We start from the raw sequence: 15,979 nt of genomic DNA on the forward strand, positions 1-15,979 counted from the left end.
TTTTAAATTTGTTGTTGGCCGCCCTGAGCCCAGTTGTCTGAACTGGGAAGGGCGGGGTATAAATAAAAATTTATTATTATTATTATTACCAGCCCCGTTAAGGCCTGTTATCTGTCTTTGCCAGGAAGTCTTTAAATTTAGCCAGCTAGCCCTGGTGATCATCTAATGTTTATTGGACGGATTTTCCCCTTAAATTGATTTTTGAATTCTGAATTGATTGTTATTCACGTTTTATACTGTCTTTTATGCTGTTTTTTTGTTGCATTATTTAAGTGTTTTAACAAATTAAGATTTGTTGTTGGCCGCCCTGAGCCCAGTTGTCTGAACCGGGAAGGGCGGGGTATAAATAAAAATTTATTATTATTATTATTATTATTATTATTATTATTATTATTATTATTATTATTATTATTACCAGTCCCGTTAAGGCCTGTTATCTGTCTTTGCCAGGAAGTCTTTAAACATATTAATTGGTGTTTGTGATCTGAAACAATTTACTGGGCAGGAGAGAGAGAGAGAGAGAATGAGAGAGAGAGAAAATGAGAGAGAGGCTTTGGCGAAAGCTTCTCTTCAAATGTTTGCTGCGTTGCCAATTGGGAGAGGCAAGAAGAGCGAGATAGTCTGCTAAAGTGATTCCAGATGGGCCAATATTAATATCTTTCTCTTTCTTGATGAATGAGACAGTATGGCCCAGATAGGAAGCTGCTAAAATTACAGGCGCCACGGAGACTTCGCCTGGTGCCCTACCCCACGGAGGATACTTTATCCTTACCTCGGCAACTGTAACTCGGACGAGATGCCCTAACCTGCTGCAGCAAACGTTCCAGAGCCTCGACCTGTCCCCTGTGCCTAGGCTCTCGGCCATCGTAGTCTTTCCAGTCTGTTGAGCGAAAGAAATAAGCAATGTGAAATGCGGCAGAGGAAAAGGAGCCACGCAGAGAGTTTCTTTGCTCTCATCGTCTCCTGGCTCCGGACAGAGTTGGCCAATAAGCCTGTTTTTTTAAGTTTGTCCTTGATCAGAACGCTGTGAAACCCCCTCCCCCTAATCTGGATCTTGAATTTTCCCAGGAGCAGGAAGACAGTATAGACTTGGAACAGTGGTTTGCAGAGGGGCATAGTTCAGAAAGCAGAAGCTGGGAAACACTGGATGGAGAACAGCTAGGAGAAGAAACACTGGGAGAGAGAGGGTTAACAGATTCACGGTCATTGGATAGCATTCCTCCACCGCCCTCCCCAAAGTCGAGAAGATCTCAGAAAGTCTCAGAACAGAAAGCACAGAGGGTATAAACTCAGATTACAAGATTTAGGAGTGATGTAGATTAATACGAACAGAGGGGGTGTAAGCCTTAATTGGGAGCACCACCATTTCTAGGGAGACGTGTTCTTTTGTCTCTCACTTTGATTATTAAAGAATCTAAGATGTTCCTTTCATTTGATCTTCTTATTTACTGCCACGGGTGAGTAAGCCAATTCCCCGAAGCCTGACACTGGTGCTAATTCCAATGGTAATTGTTGGAAACATACCAAATCAGGAAAGGCAGGGCATATGGTCTCATTCCTGTTGTGTCCCAAGCTACTGCAGGAGATGCACATTATATCAGAAATGGTCTCCCAATGCAAAACCTCCCCAATTATGAGTTGTATTGAGTCAGACCATTGATCCATCTATCTGACTGACGGCAGTGGCTCTCCAAGGCTTTAGGCAGGAGACATTCCCAACCTGGAGATGGTGGGGACTGACCCTCCAACCTTCTGCATGCAAGGTGGGTGCTGGACCACTGAGCTATGGCCCTTCCCCATTCATGCAATGAACCTCAGGTCCTGACAATAATAATAATAATAATAATAATAATAATAATAATAATAGTAGTAGTAGTAGTAGTAGTAGTAGTATTTGTACCTCACCCATCTGACTGGGTTGCCCTAACCACTCCAGGTGGCTTCCAACATATACAGAAACATAATAAAACACCATTTAAAACTTCCATATGCAAGGCTGCCTTCAGATATTGTCTAAAGGTTGTATAGTTACTTATCTCTTTGACATCTGAAGGGAGGGCATACCATAGGCCACTGCTGAGAAGGTTCCCTGTAACCTCACTTCTTGCAGTGAGCTAGAAGGCCCTCAGCTGGACCTCAGTGTCCGGGCTGAACGATGTGGGTGGAGACGCTTCTTCAGGTATACTGGGCTGAGGCCATTCAGAGCTTTAAAGGCCAGGAACAACACTTTGAATTGTGCTCGGAAACGTACTGGGAGCCAATTTCGTTCTTTTAGGATCAGTGCTATATGGTTCCAGTGGCCACTTCCAGTCATTAGGTCAGCTGCTGCAAACATGTGGCACAGGAGTGGGAAAGCACAAGTCCTCTTCAGGGATGAGGCCCAAACAGGCTATATGTCTGCTCCACTTCACTGTGGGGAGGAGTTGCGGTGGACCACGTGGCCACCCACTCTCCCCCGGGGGCGGGGGACGAAGTCCCATGTTGCCCGGAGGATCCCGGCTATGTCAGCAACCAGCCAGCCAATCTGCTGGCTGGGGGGGGGGGGCGCATGGCTGGGACCCATTTAAACAGAGGTGCGAGCCGGAGAGCTTTCTCTTGGCTTGCTTCCTCAATCTCTTGCTCTCCCTCCCTTTTTTGAAGGTTTTCTTCATTGGCCTTGCTATGGAGCTTGGTTGGTCGCCATTGTGGGGCCTGGTAGGAATTTTTCCACTTGGCAAACTGGCATGGGCCATTTGGTTTTCGCCTACCTCGTAGCAATCATCACAACTTTGTAAGGTTTTACGGTTAGGCATTGTTTGACCTTATGATGGGGGAGGGGAGGTGTGGCCATCACCTGCCCCTCGAAGTTTAAGGGTATTCCGTTAAAGGATTCCATGGGGCGTGGATCTTTTCTGAAGCCCAAGGCGGGGCTAGGGCCATGACACGACCCTGTTGGGAACCCTGGGGGGAGCTTGAGTTGGTTTGCATCGACGGGGCTCCCCCTTCCGGTGGTTTACCCTTACCGGACTCCCTGCGCAACGGGCAGGAGTCAGATATAGTCGGGTCCATTCAATGCCTAAGCCAATACCGCTCACATTCTGTAATCAATAAAGTTGTGGCCAAAATTTGCCCAATAACATTAACCTAATATCTGCATCCTGGTGTTTTATTCTTCAACAAGGGGGTGGTTGCAGGGTCTCAACACGCAAATCTCCCAACCGGTATGGGGCTGTACAGAGGGTGTGGGGCTGTACAGAGGGTATGGGGCTGTACAGAGGGTATGGGGCTGTACACAACAGCCCTGCTTTGAGTGGGGTAGGGAGTGTCTGTGTGCTCAACCAGACATGCCTCAACTCTCCTGCAACCTCTGAAGAAAAGCTCTTTTATGCCACACTAAGCTTGGTACCATACAGTGGTGCCCCGCAAGACGAATGCCTCGCAAGACGAAAAACTCGCTAGACGAAAGGGTTTTGCGGTTTTTGAGCTGCTTCGCAAGACGAATTTCCCTATGGGCTTGCTTAGCAAGACGAAAAATGAAAACGTCTTGCAAGTTTGTTTCCTTTTTCTTAACACCGTTAATACAGTTGCGACTTGACTTCAAGGAGCAACTCATAGAACGCGGTGTGGTAGCCTTTTTTGAGGTTTTTGGTGATTTTTGAAGCTTTTCCAAAACTTTTCCGACACCGTGCTTCGCAAGACGAAAAATTCGCTAGACGAAAAAACTCGCGGAACGAATTAATTTCGTCTTGCGAGGCACCACTGTATTATTGACAAGGCAGGTTCTTCTGCCAAATGTCTTCCACATTCTGGGGGAATCAGCTGGCAGCTCCTTATTGGGTACCGTGTGGCTACTATTTGAATTTTAACAACAGGCCAGCAAAAGTCCTTCATTCCCTGCTAACTCTCTCTCTCTCTTTAAATTTTTTATTTTTACATTTTACAATATTTCAACAACAAACATTAAAACTAAACAAATTCAACCTACATTTTCTTTGACTTCCCCCCTCCACCTCTCTGCGGTTCCTTATTTTAATCTTGCTGCATAACCAATTCAAACCTATTTACAAACTGAACCTTTTTACTCCCTTTAAGTTACTTCTTACTACCCTGCTGACTCTCTTGTCGGCAAGAAGAGAATAATAATTTTGGTCAAGTTTAGGCAACTCATTGTGACCTCTCCCCCTCTCATGGGTGCTACGTTTAGCTGCTATTTTTCACACCTCTTTTAACGGAAAAGAATAAAGTTAATAACCCACCTCAGCTCTGCAAATAAAAGCATGCTCTCGGCATGTTTGCCTATTGACAGACTCTGCATAGCTGGCACAGAGTATGCGAATGCATTCAGCGCTATCCAATCGCTGTTTTTTTTGCGAATGGTCCGTGCTGGGTTAGTTTACATTGCAAGCTCATGAACCAATATTTCATAGGAAGGGCATGGCATTCCAGGGAAATAAAGTTGCGTGTGAAGACCCCCCCAAACCACCCCCAAAACAAATACCCAACAGACACAGAAATTTAGTTTAAAGTTTTTCGCAATAATTTTGGCCACAACTTTATTGATTACAGCCTGTGAGTGGTTGCTTAGGCATGGTTCCCCGACTGCCTGAACCTGAACTGTGGCAGGAACAGGACTGACAATTGGGCACCACCAGAAGTCAGTAAGGGAAAGCATTCTAGGGAAGCATGAAGCTGGTTTCAGTCTCACAGCTCACCCCAGATACTCCCAGGGACTCTGGCGTGGCCCTAGCCCCCTGACAGGGTTGGGACAAAAGCAAGGCGAGCCCCTGGATTCCTTTAACGGAATTCCCTAGCAGCAGCAATGGAGGGGCAGGCACAGCCAACCGCTTCCCCTCCGCAAAACATCGAGCCAATGCCTAACCACCAACCTTGCAAAGTTGTGACGATTTGCTACACGGTAGGCAAAAAATGAGAGGCACCAGCCAATCATCCAAATGGCAAAATTCCTACTGGGCCGCTGCTCCAAAACAGATGACCCCTAGACAGGCATAGCTAGACAGGCATAGCAAGGCCAAAAGAACAGCCCTAAATATAGGGAGGGCAGGTGATTCACGGCACGTCTCAAGAAAGAGAAAGCTCCCAATGACATGCAGCAGCTTAAATATCTGTGTTAGCAGTGGGAGGCTATTGCAAGAAACTGATGAGGTCGACTAAGAGAAGGAAGATGGATTAAACTGAGGCATGAAAACAGAAAACGTGACTTCCGGTCTGCTGTGAAGGGAAATGGTTGTGAGCTCCGTGTCGTCCTATTAAGGAAGGACACGGACCAGGTTGCCAGGGCTTGGGGGTGAGCCCCTCGGTAGCCAATAGACAACCCAACAGGCCAAATTTCTGCCCTGGCAACCAAGGGACAACCAATGGCGTGTTGTGGTTATCCAAACGGTCCCGCCCCACAACAAGGAGGCAGTTTAGGTGATCTCACCGCAACACGTGCTCTCCACGATGGAGGACACGATCAGGCAAAAACCACCCTCACTACCTCTCTCCCATTTGCAACCAAGGGCCACAAGATGACACCATGACCGTTTTGTCTTTTCGCACATCGTCTTGTTTTAGGAGGTGTGTAAAAGATTATGATGTTCACCCGCAACCGTATTTGGGTGAAATATCTGCATTATCAGCATTGGGAGGCTATTGCAAGAAACTGATGAGGCCGACTAAGAGAAGGTAGATGGATTAAACTGAGGCATGAAAACAGAAAACGTTCATGCGAACTTAAGATCCCACGCATTCTCTGTTGGATGAATAAATAAACTTATATAATAAAGTGGTACCTTGGTTCTCAAATGCCCTGGTACTCAAACAACTTGGAACCCAAACACTGCAAACCCGGGTTGTGAACTTTTTCCGGAAGTCGAACGTGCTCCGTTTTGAGTGCTACACTTACATTTTGAGTGTTACACTGAGGTCTGTCTGTTTTTGCTATTTATTTTGCATTTTTGTTTTTGCGGCTTTTTGTTTTTGTGACTGTGTGGAATGCAGTTCAGCTACTGATTGATTGATTGATTGATTGACTGCAGCACATTGCTTATTGCTTTCATTTTATGGATCAATAGTCTCGTTAGATAGTAAAATTCATGTTAAATTGCTGTTTTAGGGGTTGTTTTTAAAAGTCTGGAAAAGATTAATCCTTTTTGCATTACTTTCTATGAGAAAGCGTGCCTTGGTTTTGGAACACTTTGGTTTTGGAACGGACTTCCAGAACGGATTAAATTTGAAAACCGAGGTACCACTGTAAAATGAGAGAGGAATTATTCTAGTTCTAGGTAACTACAACACATCTTTGGTCATTTAAAGGGTGGCGGGTGGTGGGGTGGTGGTGAGTAATTCCGCTTTTGACAAAAGAGAAGCTATTTCCCAGTATAGTGGTACCTCAGGTTAAGAACTTAATTCGTTCTGGAGGTCCGTTCTTAACCTGAAACTGTTCTTAACCTGAAGCACCACTTTAGCTAATGGGGTCTCCCACTGCCGCCACGCTGCCAGAGCATGATTTCTGTTCTCATCCTGAAGCAAAGTTCTTAACCCAAGGTATTATTTCTGGGTTAGCAGAGTCTGTAACCTGAAGCATCTGTAACCCGAGGTAACACTGTATTTGATTGCCATATCTTCTGTTTTAGAACTGGTCTAAGCATTATCTTTAACAAACAGAGGAAGCTGGAAATGGCTTTTGGGTGGTCGCTTTTCCACCAAGGCCAGTCTCATGTGCCAGTTAATGGTTGTGCATTGTGTATCTGGCTGTGTTTGGCAGCTGGCATACCAACTTTTCCTGGCAGCCATAAATATAGTGAGATCAGCTGCTGCACGACATTTCATGTTGGTGGCTTGGAAAAGCCACAGAGAGAAGCCGTTTCCAGCTTGTGAGAGTGATAAAAGTAACGTGAGGACCAACTGCTAGCATTCTGAATTTGGAGAAAGTTAAGGAGATGATCCGACCATGCCTCTACATTTTAATATTTCTTTTCAAAGAAAATGAAAGCTTACACACACAGAAAACCCTGTATGGTTTTAAAAGAATATGGGTGTAGAGGATCTTTTTCATTCACATTTTCCCATTTCTGTGTTTTGTCGTTTTGTTGTGGCCCAGCGAGGGCCTTCTGGCGGTTACCTTACTGTGAGAAGGGAGGTTACAGGGAACCAGGCAGAGGGCCTTCTCGGTAATGGCACCCGCCCTGTGGAATGCACTCCCATTGGATGTCAAGGAGATAAGTAACTATGGAATCTGTAGAAGACATCTTAAGGCAACCCTGTCTGGGGATGTTTAAAATGTTTAATGTTTTATTACATTTTTATATATTCTGGAAGCTGCCCAGAGTGGCTGGAGAAACCCAGCCGTATGGGTGGGGTACAAATAATAATAACATTATTTTTATTACTATTATTATTATTAGCTATGACCATCAATGGTACTACACGTGTAAACAAATGAACAAAAGTATAATTTCATACACAGCTGGGTGTGAGAAAGACCATGGCTCAGTGGTACATCATTAACTTTGCATACAGAGTATTGCAGGCTCAACCCAGGGCAACTCCAGGCAAGGTATGGATAGGCCAAACTTGGTCTGAAGAAGAAGAAGAGTTTGGATTTGATATCCCACTTTATCACTACCTGAAGGAGTCTCAAAGCGGCTACCATTCTCTTTTCCCTTCCTTCCCCACAACAAACACTCTGTGAGGTTAGTGGGGCTAAGAGACTTCAGAGAAGTGTGACTAGCCCAAGGTCACCCAGCAGCTGCATGTGGAGGAGCAGGGAAGCGAACCCGGTTCACCGCATTACGAATTTACCGCTCTTAACCACTACACCACACTGGCTCTCAGAGAGCTGCTGCCAACCACTATAGGCATTGCTAAACTAGATGGACCAATTGTTTGACTCGGAGTTAGGCAACTTCCTGCTTCCACATGTAAGTTCTTGAAGGATCAGATATTTCACAGACAGCCAAACACAGGGCTAATTGGGAGGCTGAAAGCACATAGATTAACTATCTCTATAAATGCATTCCTTTTTTCCCCTGCCATGATCATTTCACCTTGGCTGAACTAACCTTTTAAATGTCACTTTATTTATTTTTTAAAAATAAATTTTATTAAGTTTTACAGAGAGAAAGACAAAACTTAATATCTTTCCCCTTTTAAAACCAAACCAAGACTTTTATCTAGATACAATAAAAATCCAAAAAGGGGTGAAGAAATAGAGGGGGAAAAAAAGAAAGAGTAGAAAAGAGGTGAAAAGAGAAAAATAGAAAATTAAGATTCAGAAAATAAAGAACTTCCAATTCATCTGTCTGCTATATAAAAACAATATTCACTTTGTCCAATTCAATATAACACCTCACAAAGTCAGTTTCTATAAACAAACATTATCTTCAATCCTCAAATCCAGATCTCATTATTAAATTCCACTTTAAAAGAGAGGGGGAAAGAGAATATGAATGAATGTTGTTCAAATAATACAAGCAGTCAATGTTGAAATAGACAAAAACTCTTAACCTACTCGAAGGAGAAGCACAGGGGGGCGTGGAAGTCTGAGGCTGCCCCCAGCCTTTCATGTTATAAGCATAAACTCGGACATAATAGATTCGGCCCTGTAATGAGAAAATAAAACAGACGACCCCAAGTTTATGAGCACGGGCAAAACGAGCATTCCATAGTCATGCGGCTACCCATTGACAAAGGGGCGAGGCCAGTGACCCAAATACATTTCTTGTAACCTGTTTTATAGCAGGGCTGTGCTGAATGTTCACTAACGTTTGAAATTGGTGTATTCGAGACAGCTGAAGCAACTGCAGAACGTGCGGCTTTGCTTATGGCTGCCTGTGATGATAATACATAAGAAAAGCTTGCAGGTTGCCACAACCAAGTAGAAGTGAGAGCAAATGAGTCTGAGGACAGTGAAACCAACAAGATGAAGAAGCAGAATTAAAGGAAGAGAGGGAGGAATACAGTGGTACCTTGGTTCCCAAACACCTCCGTTGTCGAACGTTTTGGTTCTCAAACGCCCCAAACCCGGTAGTAAATGCTTCCGTTTTCGAACGTTTTTCGGAACTTGAACGTGTGACATGGCTTCTGCTGTGTGCAAGAAACTCTTGCAACCAATGGGAAGCCCTCCCTCGGTTTTTGAACGTTTTGGAAGCCGAACGGTCTTCAGGAATGGATTATGTTTGAGAACCGAGGTACCGCTGTATATATTGTAAACTGTCTTGTGATCTTTGGAGGAAGGGTGGTATAGAAATTTGAAAAATAATAATAATATTAATAAGGAGGGAGGGAGGGAAGGAGGGAGGAAGACATTATTGAGAAGAAACAGCAGCTAGAGAAGCCAAATGTTGCCAAATGGCATTGAAACAATGCTAATAATATCATAGCAAGTGTCAAAAATCGACTTTTCTTCTGTGCCTTCACTGTCCACAGTGGAACGTTTCAGAAACAAAGCTTGCCCCCAAACAAACACAAAGGTTACCCCAAAGAAATATGAGGCATAAAGTGCTTGAGATCCTCACCATCATTATTATAATAGTAGAAAAACGTGTTGGCCGCATGTTTTATTCATGTATTGGCGCTGCATTCTCCATCATTTACAATTGGCTTCACCTTATCTCTTACAATATTGCATACTGTATCTCTGGGACCCTGAGAAGTAGTTTAGATTAGCTAGCACTGGGCGGTGCATGGCTTTTATTATTCTTGTAGGTTGTATAAATTGCTGACGATTTGCATCTAAATTGTCTCTCAAGGAACAGCTCCTGAAACAGGTCAAAGGGAGGCCCATGGGATGTGCATGTTAGGGCTACAACCACAATTTTCTAGGTCAACAGAGGTACCCTGTTTTTAGATGTTCCACAGAGGTATGAGGAGTTGCCTTCTGCTGAACCAAGCTAAGTCCCAAACTACACATGACATAACAACCTGGGGATTGGTCCTTTCTTGGGATCTACAGGGCTTTCAATCTCCACTCCTGCCGCAAAACACCCCATTTCAGCTGCTGCCTCCCATGGACATGAAGCTGGGGGGGGGGGGGAGAGAATATTATCTAGGAAATCCACCAAAGCATTTGTTCAAAGCTAACCTTTGCAGAAATCAACAACAACAACAATAAAAAGCCAGCTGTAAAAAGACACTTTTAAAACCTAAGCTTCAAACCCCAAGATGTTAAATGTTGAGTTTAAAAGTCAGTTTAGAAGAACTTAATGTGCCTCCCCTGACTAACACGGGTTTTTCTTTCTTTCCTTTAAATTAAAAAAATGCAAACGATTTCGAGACAGGAGAATGTATCTAAGATTTCCATCCAGCTGTAAATATTGATGCATTTTTTAAAATAAAAAACCCCCTGTTACTGATGTCGAAAGTCACATTCAGCTGCTTATGAAGGACCGAAAGGTGAAGGCAAATGTATGTGAGGTGGACATCCTTATATGCCCCCCTCCCGAGACTCTCCATAGGGAGATCATTGTCCATCAGCCACCCACATTTAATCTCTATAAAAACACCCCTCTCTCCTTTTAAGTTGCTGCAGCCAGCGACTTTTGTTTCCCCAACAAAGCGGTGGGGATGGAACTGTTATTTTAGGCATCAGACATGGAGTCAGGATTGGATCTCTCCAAAGCCTTTGATCTGCCCTAAGATTAGCCCATGATCCATGGCACAGCAGCTTTAATTCCACTCTCTTCAGATCTCCCCCACTAATACAGCGACTCACAAAACAACCTACAGCCAACCGCCCATCCCTTTGTGGTTTTCAGATGCTGGGTACCAGACACAATGCGTTTAATGACTGACAGCCCTTGCCGAAGGAATGGCGCTCAGCTGTTCTCCTCGAACAGCTTAAATTCAAAGTGGGCTGTTTTGCTAGTGTTTGGGGAGCAGCGCAATCTAAATTAAGGCCTTGTCATTTACCATGGTGAGGCCGGTGATGGTGCACCTCATAGACTGAAGGTTATCCGTGATGATTTCCCCAGCCAAAGGAGAAAAGTCTTCTGAATAGCTCCATTCCACTAGGAAACAAAATCAAACAGTGGAAAGGTTAACTAGACATCAGTTGTCTAAGAGAGGAACATTCAGCTAATTTACGTCATCTCTCCCTTGTTTGTCTCAGGCCTCTGTATCAATGAAAGTGTTGAAGAAGGTTTTTTGCATGCAAGTTAAGCCAAGCAAACATTTGCACTTTACTCTCGCAAAGAGAAAGGGAATTTTGGCATGCCAGCAGCTAAGAAAGTACGTGGATCTACTGGTTGCAAATCAGCAAACAATTCGGTGCTTAGGAGGTGACGTTCGGTGGGTTTCACAGTTTGAGGCAACACAAGAGGACAGTTTCATGTGTCTAAAAATAGAATAAAATTGTTGAACCACTGAATTCCTCACATACAGGCACACAATGAAGGAGAACGGAGCTGATAATTATTTTGGAAAACCTTTAAGCTTGAAACTTAGGCATTGGGGTTCATCAAAGTTTGATAAAAACATACCCACTCTTTTCACTTTTTTCTACAGATGTTGTTCTCTGTTCTGGGGACAACAGAGATCAATTTCCCTGCTTTTGCTGTGTGCAATAACTAGAAAGCCTTTAAAATGCAATGTGTGTGTGTGTGTGAGTCCTTTGCCCCTGTTTGCAACGCCTCCTGAGATCACTGAAATCACATACCCATTCACCAGAAGAACCATTTTGAATTAGAATTTCCACAAACACCAAAAACCTGAGATAGTTTCAAAACTGAGCTGCGTGCATTTTTGAAGAATACTATTAAATTAAATCAGGTGCTAGTTATAGCTTACCGAGCTGAAGAAGAGCAAAAGCAGCAAATTTGGAAGAAGTATTCTTAATGAATAAAGGAAGCTGCAGATCTAAGACCACGTCATCTATAGTAAGCCACTGTGCTGTTGCTTTTAAACGAGAAGACGGAGTGGACAATAGCAAGTCTACCCACCTCCATTATATACAAAGGAAATAATACAGAGCCTCATAGTTTGCAGGGTTGTTACAGCAATAATAAAATGTCACACTTTGATGACTGATGACAATAGGACCTAACTACCGTATTTTTCCGTCTATAAGATGCCCCCATGTATAAAACGACCCCTATTTTTTGAGCCCAAAATTAAGAAATAAATATTTTAAACATTTTGTTTAAAATTTCAAACTTTAAAAATTTGTTGGGAAACATAGTCTTATACGCGGGAAAATACAGTATTTTGCAAGGATGGACACCATAGCAAAGAAACTAACTTACGGGCAGCTTCCCTGTATCAAATTAAGGCCCAATTGCTACAGATTGAAAGAAAGAAAGAAAGAAAGAAAGAAGGAAAGAAAGAAAGAAAGAAAGAAAGAAAGAAAGAAAGAAAGAAAGAAAGAAAGAAAGAAAGAAAGAGCCATTTCTGTAGTGGCCCCCTGTTCTTGGAACGCTCTCCCCAGGGCAGTTCTCCCGGCTCCTTCATTGTACACTTTAACATTCCTCTTTAACCAAGCCTTGGGCTGATTAACATCCAATGCCCATTTAAAATGTGTTGGGGAGGGGAGATTATTGGGCTGTTCTTGTTCTTATTTTTATTATGTATTTTGTGATTTTATCTTGTGAACTGCCCTGAGACCTGCAGGTATAGTGCAGTATACAAATTTCATCATCATCATCCCTGATTATTGGCTGTAAGAACTAGGGATGATGGAAGATAGAGTCCAACAACATCTGGGAGAGAAGAAGAAGAGGAGGAGGAGGAGGAGGAGGAGGAGGAGGAGGAGGAGGAGGAGTTTGGATTTGATATCCCGCCTTTCACTCCCCTTAAGGAGTCTCAAAGTGGCTAACATTCTCCTTTCCCTTCCTCCCCCACAACAAACACTCTGTGAGGTGAGTGGGGCTAAGAGACTTCAGAGAAGTGTGGCTGGCCCAAGGTCACCCAGCAGCTGCATGTGGAGGAGCGGGGAATTGAACCCGGTTCACCAGATTACGAGTCCACCTCTCTTAACTACTACACCATGCTGGCATAATAATAATAATATTAATAATAATAATAATATTAATAATAATAATAATTGGATGTGAGGGTGATCTGGCTGCAACATCTGTCACCCCATTGATCGCCAGGGTTGATTCAGCTGATCTGGCTGGCTAAGCGGGTGTCCCCTCCCTCCCTCACCACTCCATAATAATAATAATAATAATAATAATAATAATAATAATAATAGGTTTCCCTAGCCACTCCGGGCGGTTCCCAACAGAATATTAAAAACATGATAAAACATCAGACATTAAAAACTTCCCTAAACAGGGCTGCCTTCACATGTCTTCTAAAAGTCAAATAGTTGTTTATTTCATTGACATCTGATGGGAGGGCATTCCACAGGGCAGGTGCCATGACCAAGAAGGCCCTCTGCCTGGATCCCTGTAACCTCACGTATCACAGTGAGGGAACTGCCAGAAGGCCCTCGGAGGTGGACCTCAGTGTCTGGGCTGAATGATGGGGGTGGAGACACTCCTTCAAGTATACTGGGCAGAGGACATTTAGGGCTTTAGAGGTCAGCACCAACACTTTGAATTGTGCTCGGAAATGTACTGGGAGCCAATGCAGATCTTTCAGGACCGGTGTTATGTTGTCTCGGCGGCCACTCCCAGTCACCAGTCTAGCCAACCTTCTCATAAAAACCTGTCACAGAACATGGCTTGGTGGGCTTCTTTTAGCTATGTGACCAGGGGCAGGAGATACCCAATCATATACAAGTGTCTGCCTTGAGCCAAAAGTGACACATGCATTTTGCATTAAGGTTTTTCACAGGGCTCCAGACATGGGTTCAACTTCTGAGACTGTACACAGCCTTTCAAACATAATGTGAGAAGCAGCGCTCAATGAAACATTAACTTTTGTCCATTAACCTTGAGCTCCCTGAAGCTCTAACAACACAAACACCCCAGACTTTATTGAGAGCCACAGAACTATCTCCAGCCGCAGCAATGAAAATTTAGAGGCTGTTAACAGAACATCTTGTATGGGGGTTCTTGCACTGGCGCATAGTAGCCTTTTATTACAGAGTGCCTGTAAGTGTCATATTTGATGGCCTGTCACATTTTCCATTGTAAACCACAATTTTCTGGGCTTTATAACTTTTGCTGCATTAAATCATTTCGAACTAAAGCTGGGTATACAAGCTGCCAAAACAGACAAGTTCCATTACTGGGCCGGCATAAAATGGGAGAAGACCGTCCTAGGTTGTTTAATGTCAAACCAAAAGGAATGTGCAGTCTTGTCAGAAGACCCGTTCTGGGGGGAAGAGGAAAATGGGCTTTAATTTGGGGCCATTCTTTGTCATCATGTACAGTGAAACCATACAGCGCAGTACGGAGGGATTTACTGTTGGGAATCAAAGGGAGCTGACAATAGTAGGATCATCAAGAATCAGTGCTAGCTATGGTGAGTTCTAGTCAACTTTCTAAATCAAGACGTTGGGAAGGAAGGGGGAAAGGGAGGAGGGTTCCCTAAAATTGTTTTTCATATCGCATTTGGAGGAAGAAGAAAAAGGATGACTCTGGAATCCCACAAAGTCTTCCAAACATTGTTGTTGCTTAGTCATTTAGTCATGTCCGACTCTTCGTGACCCCATAGATCAGAGCACGCCAGGCACTTCTGTCTTCCACTGCCTCCTGCAGTTTGGTCAAACTCGTGTTGGTAGCTTCGAGAAAACTGTCCAACCATCTCGTCCTCTGTCGTCCCCTTCTCCTTGTGCCCTCCATCTTTCCCAACATCAGGGTCTTTTCCAGGGAGTCTTCTCTTCTCATGAGGTGGCCAAAGTATTGGAGCCTCAGGTTCAGGATCTGTCCTTCCAGTGAGCACTCAGGGCTGATTTCCTTAAGAATGGATAGGTTTGATCTTCTCACAGTCCACGGGACTCCACCAGCACCATAATTCAAAAGCACCAATTCTTCGGCGATCAGCCTTCTTTATGGTCCAGCTTTCACTTCCATACATCACTACTGGGAAAACCATAGCTTTAACTATACGGACCTTTGTTGGCAAGGTGATGTCTCTGCTTTTTAAGATGCTGTCTAGGTTTGTCATTGCGTTTCACCCAAGAAGCAGGCGTCTTTTAATTTCGTGACTGCTGTCACCATCTGCAGTGATCATGGAGCCCAAGAAAGTAAAACCTCTCACTGCCTCCATTTCTTCCCCTTCTATTTGCCAGGAGGTGATGGGACCAGTGGCCATGATCTTAATTTCAAACCTAGGGTTGCCTTATTTCAAGAAATGAAAATCTAGACACAGAAGTTGTTGGGCTCTTTTTTACAACATCTCCCCCCCCCCCGGAGGTTTTTTACCTATTTCTTAGGGAAATTGCAAAAAAAAAAATATCCCCAAAAAACCCACTTCCGATATGGGCTGCCCGCATGATGCTTGGGTTTTCCTGGACATTTTGAACGCTTTTTGAAAATACCACCCGGATGCCATTTTCGACGGACTAATCCTGGCTATGGACTTATCCAGGAAATTCCGGATGTATGAAAGCCCTATCCAAACCCATCATGAGGTAGAGGTCATCAAGAAAGACAAAGAGCCTATATCAAGGGACCTAAACTATCAAAAGTGATACGGCAGTGGCTTAAATAGTACATCAGTCGCAGCCAGAGAACAACCAAAGAGTAAAATGCTCCAGCGTCCAGCAATTGTTTTAAAGGAAAAGGAAGTCTGTTTGAAAGGTGTCTCTATTCATTCTGCCTTTAATTTCCCTCCTGTGTCTCATGAAACGCTCAGACATTGCTGTATGCCAGATATTATTCTTCCATATATTCAGGGGTATTTTCAGTCTGGTTCGTCCATTGGTGAGCTATCGCTAATCTTGCTGCAGTCAGTGAAACACTGGTGAATTTTAACAAAACACCGTATTTTTCGCTCCATAAGACGCACCTGACCATAAGGCGCAGCTAGTTTTTAGAGGAGGAAAACAAGAAAAATATATATATTCTGAACGAAACAGTGCATGTATGATTTTTGTGGTTCATGCTGT

The 15,979-nt window shown here is 43.7% G+C and overlaps 1 protein-coding gene and 1 long non-coding RNA gene across 5 annotated transcripts in view; one reads left to right on the forward strand and one right to left on the reverse strand.

The window, feature by feature from the left end:
- The window catches only part of LOC308580258, a 423,078-nt gene that overhangs the window by 358,840 nt on the left and 48,259 nt on the right, over nucleotides 1-15,979 (forward strand). The window lies entirely within an intron of this gene.
- Nucleotides 1-15,979, reverse strand: part of ANKFN1 (ankyrin repeat and fibronectin type III domain containing 1) — a 224,302-nt gene that overhangs the window by 66,586 nt on the left and 141,737 nt on the right. For all 4 annotated transcript variants that reach the window (XM_081181277.1, XM_081181278.1, XM_081181275.1 and 1 more), the window contains 3 exons: nucleotides 10,891-10,988; nucleotides 8,492-8,582; nucleotides 773-880 (listed from right to left, as the gene is read on the reverse strand). In XM_081181277.1, the coding sequence (XP_081037403.1) occupies nucleotides 773-880; nucleotides 8,492-8,582; nucleotides 10,891-10,988 (297 nt within the window). The remainder of the gene's footprint in view (nucleotides 1-772; nucleotides 881-8,491; nucleotides 8,583-10,890; nucleotides 10,989-15,979) is intronic.

Source organism: Podarcis bocagei, assembly GCF_964188305.1.
Source record: "Podarcis bocagei genome assembly, chromosome: 2".
Lineage (NCBI taxonomy): Eukaryota > Metazoa > Chordata > Lepidosauria > Squamata > Lacertidae > Podarcis > Podarcis bocagei.